This window comes from Xenopus laevis, chromosome 2L (assembly GCF_017654675.1).
Source record: "Xenopus laevis strain J_2021 chromosome 2L, Xenopus_laevis_v10.1, whole genome shotgun sequence".
Lineage (NCBI taxonomy): Eukaryota > Metazoa > Chordata > Amphibia > Anura > Pipidae > Xenopus > Xenopus laevis.
The window spans coordinates 82,448,631-82,463,755 of record NC_054373.1 but is presented as its reverse complement, the minus strand read 5'-3'; the positions used below and the strand labels follow the sequence as shown (position 1 = coordinate 82,463,755).

The 15,125-nt window shown below is 36.4% G+C and overlaps 1 protein-coding gene and 1 pseudogene across 3 annotated transcripts in view; one reads left to right on the top strand and one right to left on the bottom strand.

Moving 5' to 3' along the window:
- Positions 1-15,125, top strand: part of cask.L (calcium/calmodulin-dependent serine protein kinase (MAGUK family) L homeolog) — a 192,956-nt gene that overhangs the window by 77,945 nt on the left and 99,886 nt on the right. For all 3 annotated transcript variants that reach the window (XM_018246646.2, XM_041582101.1, XM_018246645.2), the window contains exon 5: positions 3,798-3,870. In XM_018246646.2, coding sequence (XP_018102135.1) covers positions 3,798-3,870 — 73 coding nt within the window. The remainder of the gene's footprint in view (positions 1-3,797; positions 3,871-15,125) is intronic.
- Positions 9,315-12,394, bottom strand: LOC108708195 (annotated as a pseudogene).

Here is a 15,125-nt window from a genome sequence, read left to right as displayed (position 1 = left end):
GTCAGGTAAGCACCACACGTGGAGTGTAACTCCGACACCAAGGGATGTTGAAAGGGTTACATGTGGAATTGATGAAATGTTCCACACAGAGGAATGAATCAGATATAATGGGATGTATAACCAAAACACAGCGTTGCCTAATGAAAGCAAATGTAATTCTCATAGGCGGAGGGTGATTTTTTTTTGTTTGGGTAGGCTAATGTTACATCAACAGTTTCTTCACCTGTGATTTCCCACTGGCGGAGAAACAGCTGATTCAGTCCCATGCTATAAGCATTGGCAAAAGTTGTAATTCACCTGTCTGAGCACACAGGGTGGATTTTTGTCTGAAAATGAACTACAATCTGAGATCTGCCCCATAAATGGTCTGATTTAAGCGCTACTTACCGATGGGCCTACAAGCTGCATGGTTAAGTACTAAGTCATTTTTCACTTGACGTGGACAAAGTCATTGTCAATGGATATTGGTGACTGTCTCCTTAAAGGGTTTGTTCATCTTCCAAACAGTTTTTTCAGTTGTTATTTTCAGATTGTTCACCATAAACAAAAGACTTTTTCAATTGCTAAAAATGATAATATTTATTTGATGTTATTATTAGTAATCATTTATCAAGTTGATCAAACATGCCTATTAAATTCAATGCCTTTGGATTGATATCTTAAAGGGATTGTTCACCTTTTAAACACATTTTCAGTTGTTGTTTTCAGATTGTTCTCCGGAAATAAAAACTTTTTCTATTGCTTTCCATTTTTTATTTTTTTTTTACAGTTTTATCACAATCTAAGTTTAAAATTGAATGTGTTTCAGTCTGGCAGCTCAGTAATTCAGATGTGGACTCTAAACTGTTACAGTTTTGCCACATTTAGTTGATACATTTCTCAGAAGCATCTCTGGAGTATTCGCAACTATTGTATCAATTCTAACAGCTGCCTGTAATGAAACCCAGAGAGTCTGTTCAACAGGGACAAAGATAAGAAATGTATCAACTAAATGTATCAATGTAGAACAGTTTACAGGGTAGGCAAGTCCCCTCCCAGAGCTGCTTTATAAAGTGAGAATTTGATTTACACTTCAATATTAGAAGAATGGTCACACATGGAAAATAGAAAGTAATTTATTTCTGGTGAATTCAGCTAAAATAAAAATAGTGTTGAAAGGTGAACATCCCCTTTAAGTAGGATTTTGTTTCTTGTGATATATATTGAATATTTGTTTTACATGTTTCTCCCAATCTAATGAATTAGTACATATCTTCTACTCTTCAAAAGAAATGCTTTATGTCCTAGATATTTCTTCCCATGGGTTCTTTGTTTTGCTCCCTGCAACTGAAGAATTTTCAATAATGCCCATTTTGTGGTCAGGGGGCTAAAAGTAAGACATTATTCCATTCCATAGAAGACCATTTGTACCCAAAATGCTTTAATACATGGGCAAAACTGAATCGTAATGGCTACATGTCATATTACCACTGAGGTTTTTTGTTTGACTTGCATAACTGCACCCCCCCCACACACACACACACACACCAAATAGGAAACCACTGAATATCCTTAAAAGAGAAATAAAGCTTAATTAAAGAAGTAGGCTAGAAATATTGTACATTATGTTTTGGGCTTCTGTACCAGCCCAAGGAAACCACAGCTCTTTAGCAGGGAAGACCTGTGTCTCCAAAGATGCCCCTGTAGCGCCCCATCTTCTTTTCTGCTGATTCACTGCACATGCTCTGTGCTGCTGTCACTTACCGAGCTTAGGGACCCACTCACAAAATACAGCACACATAGAATATAAATGTCACAATATAGAGCTGATTAGTAATTAAGACAAATAATTACTACATGTTAGCACAGAAAAGCCCTGTAGCATCAGCTTATATTACAGGCCAAACTCATTTTCTGCTTGATGATTTGAGACAACCCCTAAGCTTAGCTTCTCAGCAGCTGCTCAGAGCCCACTGAGCATGTGTGTCGCAGACACTTTCCAAGATGGTGACCACCTGTGACAAGTTTGAAGTCCTGGATCATTGCTGCTATTGAGAAGCTGAAACTTTAGCCTGGTGCAATAAATGCAGTATATAAAATATGACATTATGGTCATATTCATTTTTAGGCTTTAAAATGTCCTTTTTTGTTTTGTTTTTTAAAAAATGAATGGGGAAATGTATTAATGTAGGTAATGTTGTACCAGTCTAGTTATCAATAGCAATCAGACCATTGCAATAATTTTATAACTTGCAGGAAACTGTCTATTGGTAACATTTCTTACTGTTATTTTAAAATTAACCTATATTTTGATTTCTTCCTTTTATTAGATTTTTTTTAGCTTAGCTCTGATTTTATCTCACTACCACTTACCCCATCATTATACAGTCTTATGAAAAAGTTTGGGACCCCTTTTAATTCTTTGGAGTTTTGTTTATCATGGGCTGAGCTTTCATAGTAGCAACTTCCTTTTAATATATAACATGCCTTATGGAAACCGTAGTATTTTAGTCGTGACATAAAGTTTATTGGATGAACAGAAAATATGCAATATGCATCATAACACAATTTGGCAGATGCATAAATTTGGGCACATCAACAGAGATATTACATCAATACTTAGTTGAGCCTCCTTTTGCAAATGTAACAGCCTCTAGATTCCTCCTATAGCCTTTGATGAGTGTCTGGATGGGGGTATTTTTGACCATTCGTCCATACAAAATCTCTCTAGTTCAGTTAAATTTCATGGCTGCCGAGCATGAAGAGCCTGCTTCAAATCATCCCATAGATTTTCAACGATATTCAAGTCGCCGTACTGTGACGGCCATTCCAGAATATTGTACTTCTCCCTCTGCATAAATGCCTTTGTAGATTTCGAAGTGTGTTTAGGGTCTTTGTCTTGTTGGAATATCCAACCCCTGCATAACTTCAACTTTGTGACTGATGCTTGAACATTATCCTGAAGGATTTGTTGATATTGGGTTGAATTAATCCGACCCTCGACTTTAACAAGGGCCCCAGTCCCTGAACTAGCCACGCAGCCCCACAGCATGATTTAACCTCCACCAAAATTGACAGTTTTTCTTGGAAAGTGTTTTTCTTCCACCATGCAAAGTGCTTTGTGTTATGACCAAATAATTAAATTTTTGTCTCGTCAGTCGAAAGCACTTTGTTCCAAAATGACTGTGGCTTGTCTAAATGAGCTTTTGCATATAACAAGCGACTCTGTTTGTGGCTTAAGTGCAGAAAGGGCTTCTTTCCCATCACCCTGCTATACAGATGTTCTTTGTGCAAATTGTGCTGAATTGTAGAATTATGTATGTACAGATACACCATCGGCAGCAAGATGTTCTTGCAGGTCTTTGGAGGTGATCTTTGGATTGTCTGTAACCATTCTCACAATCCTCCGCATATGCCGCTCCTGTAGTTCTTCTTAGCCTGCCAAGAAAAGACCTGGCTTTTACAGCAACTGTGCCTGTGGCCTTCCATTTCCTGATTACATTTTTTACTGTTGAAACTGACAGTTTAAACCTGAGATAGCTTTTTGTAGCCTTCCCCTAAACCATGATACTGAATTTAATTTCATACAACGGAGTACTGCTTCTTTGTTCAGAAAACACCCTAGTACTCAGATGTTCCTGGGAAAAATAGACATACCACAGTTATCTTTTTTGTTGAAAGTGGAGTAAATTATTATGCAGGCTGAGAGGGGTTCCCAAACTTTTTCATATGACTGTATATGTTTGTAGAAATCATGCAGAAAATAATTTAGTATTTAGTATTCATAGCAGTATCTTTTTTTTTTTTTTCCCCTCCAGCCATTACATGAGGCAAATTTTGGAAGCATTAAGGTACTGTCACGACAACAACATCATTCACAGAGATGTAAAGGTAAGTTTGATGCAATGTTAGGGATATACTTACTGTGCAATGCTATTGCTAGAGCAGGAGATGAAACCAGAAATACTGTGAAAAAGAGAAAATGTCCCAAAGGTAATTTTACTTAATCCGCAGTTGTTTTTTATTCTTTAAAAATAAATTACATAAAAATAAACTTAGTGTACAGCTATTGGTGGATAGTGATGTCAGTTTTCATTAGTATCAGGATGCCACTTATTATAATGTTATGCTTCAGTTCTTTAAAAAAAGTCTTAATTCTCACTTATACAGCTTAACATGCATATAACTGCACCTTAAAGTAACACCAAAAAAATTAGTGTTATAAAGTAATGAAAATATCATGTACGGTTGCCCTGCACAGGTAAAACTGATCTGTTTGCTTTAGAAACAGTACTATAGTTACAAATATAACACTTTTTTATTTTTTGATATTACTGTTCCTTTAAGTTTTACAGCAATGTATATTATTGGGCTAATTACTAATTAACTCTACAGAGCTGAATCCACTGAGGGAGGACTGGGAGTGCAGAGGTAGGCTGTGCTGTTTTAGAAGTCACTGCAGGCTAGTGATGTGCTTCTGCATAAAACCTTTGAGTTGGCTCCTGCACAAAATTTTCGGGTCACGGCCTAGCACTGCTAGCTTCCGGCCCTAAATTTATAGACCTGCCCCTGCCCCGCCTCTTTCATGACGTCACTGTGGGGTGGGCACGGGTCTATAAATAGAGGGGAAACGGCAGGCCGCGCCCAGGTGCAGATTGGGAGGGGGCAGGTCGAGAATTTCTACAGACTACAGGCATCCCATCACCCTTGCTGCTTGCTTCCCCTACTTCCAGAAAAGTTTTTCTCTGCAACTCCCTGTACTTGATCATATATCAATATGCAGAACCCTTATATGATCCAATGCAGGGAGTTGCAGAGAAAACAAACCTACAGCGGCTGGTCTGCAATTGGATAACTGCTAGTGATGGGCGAATAAATTGTTCAGACACAAATTTGCCGCAAGCGAATTAACTTGCGAAACTTTGGCGACAATTTGCTGCCAGACAAATGTGACGTCTCAAAAATAATTGGCACGTGTCAAAATTATTCAGACGCCTTGACTGTAATGCATTTGGACCAAATAGTCACGTGCATACAAAAATTGTCGCTTGCGTCAAAATAATTTTTACACCCGTTGACTTCAATGCTTTGCTCAAATTTTTCGCCATTTTACGAATTTCACTGTCAATTCTGGCACAGAATCGTCCATCACTAATAACAGCACATACTAATGTACTCTTTTTATATAACTTTATTAATTAATAATAGATGCAGCGAGTTGCATAGTGTATAACCATGTATTATGGACTACAGATTGTCTATTTGGACATGTACATTTGCGATTGTAGCATGTTTGCTGTGGAACATAGGATCATACCACTGCACTTTAGATAAAATAAAATATTACTATTGAACTTTTTACAGATCATATTAAATTAACATCTGTTGTTTTGTGCTGAGCATTTAAAAAAAATTGTTATACTTTAATGATCAGGCAGCAGAAAAAGACATGCAGACTGGGACACACAGGATACAGGAGGGTAGGACTGGAGGGGAGGGGTTTGCTGCTACAGCAGCGTTTAGCCTTTCAGTCAGTACTGTGACCACTTCCTGTGAGCGTATGAACAGACATGCCCACTCTTCATTTCTGCCTAGACTCTGAGCAGAAAGGATCTCTCTGCAGCTCTGACAGTTTTAGAATATAAAATGTTTTCAAAGTATTTTATTTTTCTGCATTAATACATGGTTTGAGGAAGGATAAATAATATATCTGAATATGAATGTTATATAAAATGCCTCCTTTACCTACAGAAAGCCTAACACAGCTATGTGCATTTATATGCATATAATACACAAAAGCCATGAATATCTTGTAAATTATATCCATATAAACGGTGAGTTCTGATGTCATCAGTTATAAACGGTGAGTTCTGATGTCATTTCTGTCACATGACTCGCTGAAACTTGTGTATTATAATAAATAAAGTACCCCCAGTTGTAAAATATGAGGATATTAGAAGTTACCTCGGAGTTCCATGACCTGTATAAAAACACTCGGCCTTCGGCCTCGTGTTTTTATATGGTCATGAAACTCCTCGGTAACTTATAATATCCTTTTATTTTCCAAGAGGGGGTACTTTATTCACTATATTTTACAGTTTTAAAAGACTAATCGAAAGATGGCCATACTATAAAGCCCCCCCCCAGTACAGTATCAATCGATTTGGCATGATGATTGGTCAAATACCTACAGAGATCAGCCTGTGTTTGTAAGGGTCCCCTGTCATTATAATGGATTTCAAAGGGAGGTATTATGAAAACAGAATTCCGTACGCAGTTTTTAACTGATTTATATTTAGAATGTTTCTTACCACACACAATTTTGGTCAAGTTCCTGTGCCAAGCATCTACAATAGCTTTACTGAAATTTTCAAGGGATCAGTTGCCTAGTTATCTTTTCTGGCTGTAGTTGCTATCTAGCCTTTACACATAACTAGTACAAAATAATGAGATTAAAGGACCAGTAAAACATAAAGTAGCAAACATATATATATTAGTTTAGTTCTGAGCCAAATGTATAATTCTTACCATTGGAGGGGTAAATCCATTTTATTTAAATGCATATTTGTTCTTCTTTAATCATAAGTGCTGGATTAAAGAGTCCACTATAGGCAGCCACGATGTAAATAGGTTATATGTTCAAACATCCAAAATGAACAGAAAATTCCTGCAATGGATATATTTGCTTGCATTTTGTACAGGAAAAATTATATTGACAACCCTAAAGGATAGTTTTCTCAAAGTTCAAAATTGTCTTTTCGTTACATGCAGTTTTGGACTGGTTCAACGCTTAGATTAACACAACAGTTAGATTGTCACAGTGCCAAATGTTATTTTATTTATTTATAGGCTTATAATAGAAATAAGCAAGGGTCCATGAATCAAGTTACAATGATGCAGAAATTGATTTATTTAGCCCAAAAACATACAAAAGGGGCAATGTTTCTGACCCTCAAGACCCTTCATCGAGCCTCAAGCCTGGCATGATAAAGGGTCTTGAGGGCCCTAAACATTGCCCCTTTTGTATGTTTTTGGGCTAAATAAATCAATTTCGGCATGATTGCAACTTGAATCATGTGCTGCTTGTAATTCTTTTTGATATATACTTTTGGCCCTGTGGCAGACATGGGCCCTCCAGTACAGCACCTGACACCACCATCTAGGTGTTCTTTGGGAGTCTGAGCTTTTCAGATTCTACTGATTCTCAGTAGACTTTCATTTTCTACTCTGTAAGGGATGTCTTCATGGTGGAAGATAATAAAGCAGTGTAGGTGTGCACTGTAAGAGTATATGTCTGTTAGTCAAAATATATAGAAAATAAACCATAACTAAAATAAGGTATTCATTTCCTTACACAAATATGTCACACAGCAGGAAATACCTTACTGTGGTTTTATTTTGTGAAAAGCTACGTTTCATGCCACACTAGAGGAAATAACAGTTGTTATTTACACCAAAATTTGCTTCTTAATCTGAATGAAAAAAAAATGGGAAAACAGGTCAAGGTTCCAATCTGTCATGTAAACATACTATAAACATTGCTTTCTGTCTCCTTAAAAATTAAAAGCTCAAAAAACAATTGGTCCAGATATGCTTTGACCTTTAGTACCAGGCCAGTGCAACTACAGTACTTTTAAAAATGAGTGGTTCACCTTCAAATTAACTTGTAGTATGTTATAGAATTTCTAATTGTAAGCAACTTTTCAACTGGCCTGTAATTTTTTTTTATAGTTTTTGAATTATATGCCTTCTTCTGCCGACTCTTTCCATCTTAAAATGGGGACACTGACCCCATCTAAATATCAAATGCTCTGTACGGCTACAAATGTATTGTTACTCCTACTTTTTATTATTCTTCTTTTTATTCATGCTGTCTCCTATTCATATATCGGTCTCTTATTCAAATGAATACATGGTTGCTAGGGTATCTAATAATACATTTTCTGCATTGGTAAAGAAAACACTGATTACACCCTGTGCTTGTGTATTAGCAGGATAAATAAAGGTGGCCATACAAGCAGAGATCCGTTTGTTTGGTGAGCACCATCCTCAAAAAACCCACAAAAAAAACAGGCACTCAGCTTATTTTGGAGAAGTTTTAGTTATGTGTCGAAATCTGCAATAAGAGTACCAGTTTTTAATACATCCTACTAGCTTAAATGTGTAACCTTGATACTGTAGGAGCATATTACCAACTTGGTGCATACATGTGTTTTTGTCCCTTTACTTCTAGTTGGCAAGCTTGGAGCTGTTACAACTCACAACTACCCCCCCCCCATATAGTTTCCTTTTTCTGTTCCTATTTTCTTGCAAATTGTTGTGCATGTTACTGGAGCTTCATGTTACTGTTCTTCTATGATGCATTTGGAGTTCTTGCAAACCATTTTTTTTTTCAAGAATTAAAAAAGGATGTACTCTTAATGATAGCAATCCCAGGCAAGTCAGCTCCCCGTGTATCAACTGTTTTATAATACATATAAGATACTAAGGGCCAGATTCAATTTGATGAGAAAACTTGTCTCTCAATTCAAGTCTGAATTTCCTCATAGACTTACATTGTGGCTTATTGCCTTGCACTGTTAAAACCAGTGTATATTCTTAAGAAACACTACTATGATGTCTATAAATAAGCTGCTTGTGTAACTGGTTGAGGGGGGGGTGTCTCTCTCACAGGTTACATAGCAGATACACTTTTGAAGAAGCAATGGGTTTAGTTCTTGCACTGAAATTTAAACCCATGGTTTTTTACATAGCTTATCTGTTATTTAACTGCTGTCTTGTAGCCCTATTTCAACTTGATTTGCTGCCTCTCTGGCTATAGTAATGTTTCTTAAACACACATTTTTAAAGGGATCCTGTCATGGGAAAACATGTTTTTTTCAAAATGCATCAGTTAATAGTGCTACTCCAGCAGAATTGTGCACTGAAATCCATTTCTCAAAATAGCAAACAGATTTTTTTTATATTCAATTTTGAAATCTGACATGGGGCTAGACATTTTGTCAATTTCCCAACTGCCCCTGTTCATGTGACTTGTGCCTGCACTTTAGGAGAGAAATACTTTCTGGCAGGCTACTGTTTTTCCTTCTCAATGTAACTGAATGTGTCTCAGTGGGACATGGGTTTTTACTATTGAGTGCTGTTTATCAGAGCACAAGTCACATGACTTGGGGCAGCTGGGAAATTGACAATATGTCTAGCCCCATGTCAGATTTCAAAATGTAATATAAAAAAAATCTGTTTGCTCTTTTGAGAAATGGATTTCAATGCAGAATTCTGCTGGAGCAGCACTATTAACTGATTCATTTTGAAAAAAAATTTTTTTCCCATGACAGTATCCCTTTAACATGAAAGCTCTAAATTACTAGGGCCATTTCCCTTTTTTTTTTCTTTTTTTAAATGTTCCTGTACTTCGATTTGATTTGAATTATCTCATTTAATATGTCATGCAATAGCAGTCATGGTCGCTAGTTGAGCATTTTAGCGGGTTCTTTGTGCTAATTCATAATATTGCAAAGCAAAGTATTTGCAGAATTGAATTTGCATATAAAAACAAGCCTGTATGGATTGTTAAAATCTACAGATATTCCTAACATATTCTTGTATTTTGTTCCCTTTTCAGTAGTTTGTTCCAAAACAACCATGCCACTGTGCCTTCAGTTAGATAATATACGTCGTTGTATACCTAAATGAATCTTTCAGTTGTGTGTTCCAACTTCACCTAGACAAATTTTCCTTACACTGTCTTATGAACTCATCATTTACTGCTGAGAAAATTCAGAGATTTTTATTATCCTTTTCTATCCAACAACAAGAAATGAATTCTGTTCTTGGTGTCTGAAAAAATTGAATCATTATTTTTACATGGTGAAAAAGGGAATGCCTATTGGAGGTTAATGGATACCATTACTAATAGCCAGCTACTCTTAATGTTTAATATTTTTCAGAGTGGTGTTATATGTGTTGCCTGTAGTTGAGCTGAACTTCCATCTGGCTTCTTTTTAAAAAGAGTTTGGAAATTTATCTTGAAAGTATCATCTAGACACAAATACATAATAGGATCACAACAACTTCTAAATTCGGCAAATATTTTTCATCTCCACAGAAATATTCAGTAGTTGACAATCTTTAAAAGATACAAGTCCATAAATGAAAAGCTTGGAAATATGATATGGTGCAAAGCAGATGAGTAGTAATGCCATTATCGCTACAATGTTTTTCTTTACTTTTCTGTAAATCAAAAATTTTTCATCAATGCAGCTGTTTGCTTGCAGTGTCTTTATATAGTGAACGAATAAGCAGTAAAACAGAATTACTGTCAGGGCAAAGAGGAAAAAAAAAGCTAGTTCTATTCTTGAAGAGATGACCACGTGTGATTTTCCGATCTCAACGTCTTCGTTGAAGCAAAGTTTATCTGAAGCATTATCAGTGTTAACTGTTGCAAAATAAACATTTGGACATGCAATTGCTATCCATACACCAATGCAAAGATAGTGGGCAAATTTAGGATTACGAAAGGACTTGAGGAACTTTCCAAACAGAATTTTCTCGTAAGACGTTTGCGTTAGGCTATGCATCATTTCATCGTGTTTTACTAAAGTGGCATACCTACTGATGGCAATCCAACACAAAAGGATAATACTCACACACATACTGCTGTGAGTTAAAAGGTTTCCAGCTTGGGTTAAAAAGCGACATTCCATAGAACTGTAAGGCATATATTGGACTTTTAGATAATAAGCGGCTTGAAAGGGCATTCCAGCAGACACCAGGATATTTGAAATGGCAAGATTGATTAAATAGATATGTGTTGATGTTTTTCTACTCATAAATTTGGTAAATATCCAGAGACAAACCAGATTTCCAGAAACATTATAGAGTAAATTATAGGCAGGCCAATTGCAGAAAAATTTCTTGGATAGAGGCACGTTGAGTTGTTCCACATGTTTTTTTCGCCTCCAGATGTTCCCTTAAAAAAAAAATTATATATGCTATATTTAAAATTCTAATGTTTTGAATTGGTACAGTTTTTTTAACACACAAACAAAAGAAGTTGGGATTGTACAGTGTGAACCACTAATTACAGCACAAATTGTTAAAACTGCATATGTTTAGTGACCCTCCCAGTTTGTTGACTCGGTGCAAACGTTTACATGGAATAGACAGTGCGTCTTGGAAGCAAGATCAGTTACATGAGTGCATTTTCTTAATAAAATTTACTTTATGCTAATTATCAGTCTTGGGTGTTCAGGTCTGCCTGCATTGCACCTTATTTGAATAAAGGTGCTTCCAAGTTGGTGTGCCCCTGTTCTCTGTCTCTTGGGTCATATTAGAAAATCTTGTCCACGAGCCTGGTTATTTTATCTATTCTATTAAATGGCAATATGGTACCCCTTCCCCCAACTCTACAGCTGTATTGTCTCCCTTTCATTGCAGAGCAGATTTTAGTGTTTTTTTTTCCCCTCAATTCTTTTACTTTGTACAAAAAAACACTTTTTCTTGAGACAAAAGCATTCCATGCCTCATTAAGACACAAGGAACCCTCATTTGAGCTGTTGTTTCACTGTGACTGGCAGTATTGACAATACGTGTTTTAGAGTTATACATTCTTAAATAAAGGCTTTCTTAAAAAATTGTAAAAATTTTCTATTTTTTTGTTCATAGTGGATGAACCATTTAATAGACTGCCTGTGTGAACTGTTGCTAGTTGCCAAGGCTGTTGGGAGCCACTTTAAATTTTGGTTGCTGCCCTAACCACTTTTGCTATTAAAATAGTAGTCTATTTTCTATGCTTAAAGGAATAGTAAACCTTAAAATTTTGATTAGTTTTTCTTACTGTATATAAAGTTTCTAAAGGACGAGAGAACTTGAAATATGTTTATGTACCTTACATGCCCTATAGAATTGTCAGGAAATATATATAAAAGAACAACAGAATTTGTTGCTTTAGATAGAAATGTCACATTATTTTTTAACTTTTTGATCTTAAATAAACATTTTGAAACTGGCAATTCATATACCAAATGTGTTTTCCTCACAAAGTATTAAAATGCACCACTGAAATGCCAGACTCTCTCTTTTCTCTAACACTTTGAAACTATTGCCGTTTTAGTAAATGCCCTTATGACCATTTATATGAAAGCCATTTGTTTTTATACATTAGTGTACCATATAAACATGTTATATTATCATTGTAAAACATATAATGGTAAAATTGCTTACCTCAATCAAGTGGGTACTTAAAAGTTACTCTGGCTGACTGTCAGTGTTCCAAGCACCCCATAAGGCTTGTTTACTGTGAATGCATCACAACAAAATGTGTAAAATGATTTGTAAAAAAGATACATTGCTAGGTTAAATATAATAACATAATTACAAAAACAGTAATTGACAAAAATAAGCTCTCCGATTACAGTTTGAGAACCCTTACCCCAACTGGAAAAACCTTACAATAAATGATGTATGTTTGTAGAGCTAATGGTTACAATTAAGGAACTAGGAGTGCTCGAGGTGTGAAAGAGCAGACGTTTCTTGTCAATTTTAAATCATCTACATATTTACATAACTATATAGGGTCATGACTAAAGAGTCACTTTTTGTTCATACATAAGATAATCTTTTTCTGGCTCTCTAGTTACTGTCCTTTTTTATGGCTGGGATTATGTGTCCAGAATCTTTATCAGAACAATTCTTTCAAAATGTTACCATAATAGATAATTATGAAAAGTTGCGGTCAGTTTATTTGAGGAGCGGTAAGACAAAAAATAAAATAAGGTCTGTGTTTGAGGACTACTTCTTACCATTATTAATAATTACAGTATACATTGCAAAGGTAGATTTTTGTGTAGGTAACATGCAACATGGTAACATAGAAAACTGAATCATTACATTTCAATAGAAAATTAAAACCTTCCCATAACTGTCACAAAGAGTCACAAAACAGAGGAACCATATGAAAGGTAACATTTCAAATTTTTTGAATGACCGGTAATAACCAAGTTACAGCAAAGAGGGAAAGATTAAAGGGATTCTGTCATGATTTTTATGATAGTTTTTCATTTCTAAATAACACTGTTTATATTGCATATAATTCACTCTACAATATAACATTTCATTCCTGAATAAGTGTATATACATTTTTTTTATTTGTAATATTGGTAGGCAGCCATCTCAGGTCATTTTGCCTGGTAATGTGCTTTCAGAAAGAGCCAGCACTTAAAGGAGAAGGAAACCCTTTTGCAAAAAAAAACCCCCCACCGCACGTAGACCCTCCTCCCCCCCAGGCTAACTACCCCCCCGGGGGAAATGCCCCATACTACATACTTACCCCTCAGCGCAGATTCTTCCAGGTGAGTTCCACGCATCCATCTTCCATGTCCTCTGTAAGATGACTGGGAGATCGGTATTTCTGCGCATGTGCAGTTTGCCGGTTTGCGACAACTGCGCATGCACAGAATTACACAGAGATTGCTAATCTCCCAGTCATTTTACCGAGGGAGCAGAAGATGGATGCGTGGAACTCCCCTGGAAGAATCTGCGCTGAGGGGTAAGTATGTAGTATGGGGCATTTCCCCAGGGGGTGTAGTTAGCCTGGGTGGAGGAGGGAGGGGGGTCAACATGGGGTGGGGGGTACAGGTTTTTTGCAAAAGGGTTTCCTTCTCCTTTAAGGATGGAACTGCTTTCTGGCAAGCTGTTGTTTCTCCTACTCAATGTAACTGAATGTGTCACAGTGGGACCTGGATTTTACTCTTGAGTTTACTATTGAGTGCTGATCTACCAGGCAACTGTTATCTTGTGTTAGAGAACTGCTATCTGATTACTTTCCCATTGTTCTGTTAGGCAGCTGGGTGTGGAGGGAGGGGGTGATCACTCCAACTTGCAGTACGGCAGTAAAGAGTGACTGAGGTTTATCAGTGCACACGTCACATGACTGGGGGCAGCTGGGAAACGGACAATATGTCTATCCCCATGTCAGATTTCAAAATTAAATATAAAAAAAAATCTGTTTTCTCTTCTGAGAAATGGATTTCAGTGCAGAATTCTGCAGGAGCAGCAATATTAACCGATACATTTTGAAAAAAAGAAAAAAAAATTGCCATGGCAGTATCCCTTTAATGATAGACTATGAGACCTGCAAATAGCTAACAGCTCCTTAATCTGTTAGAGCATAATTTTACACAGATTTATTTAAACTAAAATGAGTCCTTACCTTTAAAACCTTATTTTCTAACTTTGGTGTCTTAGACATGTTGAGATCCTCATGTGCCTGCTAAAAATCGCATATCATTTTAGTATAATGATGATAAAAATTAATAGACTATTGAGAACTGGTTTCCTCAGTGTCAAAAGAATTTGACACCAGCTGGCACAAGATTCAGACTTTGAGATAATTTTCTACCCACCATTTGTTGTCCCTAAAACAGAGGTTACTTTTGGGTTCAGGCTTGCTTTTATGGGCCAACATTTTAGTTTGAGCCCAAGTAAGCTCATAGCAAGATTAACAGTCCCTTTCCTTTAATTCATTGAATGATTGTAACAATATGTAAGCGCAGACCCTTAAAGTTTTACCCAGTTTGACCATTAAACCCCCCCCGGGGCAGTCCCACAGTGTGGGAACCATTGCCCTGATATCTACTTCCCATCTGTTCCTGAAGATTCCTTAATCAATGATGCATCTGAAGAAATAACAGTTAAGCCCAACAACATTGTGCAGGTATAGGACCTGTTATCTAGAATGCTTCGGACCTGGGGTTTTCTGAATAACAGATCTTTCTGTAATTTGGATCGTCATACTACTAGATAATAATGTAATCTTGTAAACAGTAAATAAACTAAATAGGCTGTTTTTTGTTCCAATAAGGATTAATTATATCTTCGTTTGGATCAAGTACAATGTACTGTTTTTTTAGGAAATCATTTGTAAAAATTGTTTGTTATTCAGAGCTTTCTGGATAATGGATTTCCAGATAAGGGATCCCATACCTACTGGCCTATATTATCAGTAGTTTCATAAATAGAAGCTCACAGTAAAGGGCAGGGTTTCTAACTAAAGATGGCCATAGATGCAAAGATCCACTCGTTTGGCAACATCGCCAAACGAGCGGATCTTTCCCCGATATGCCATTAACAAACATGGCTATATCGGG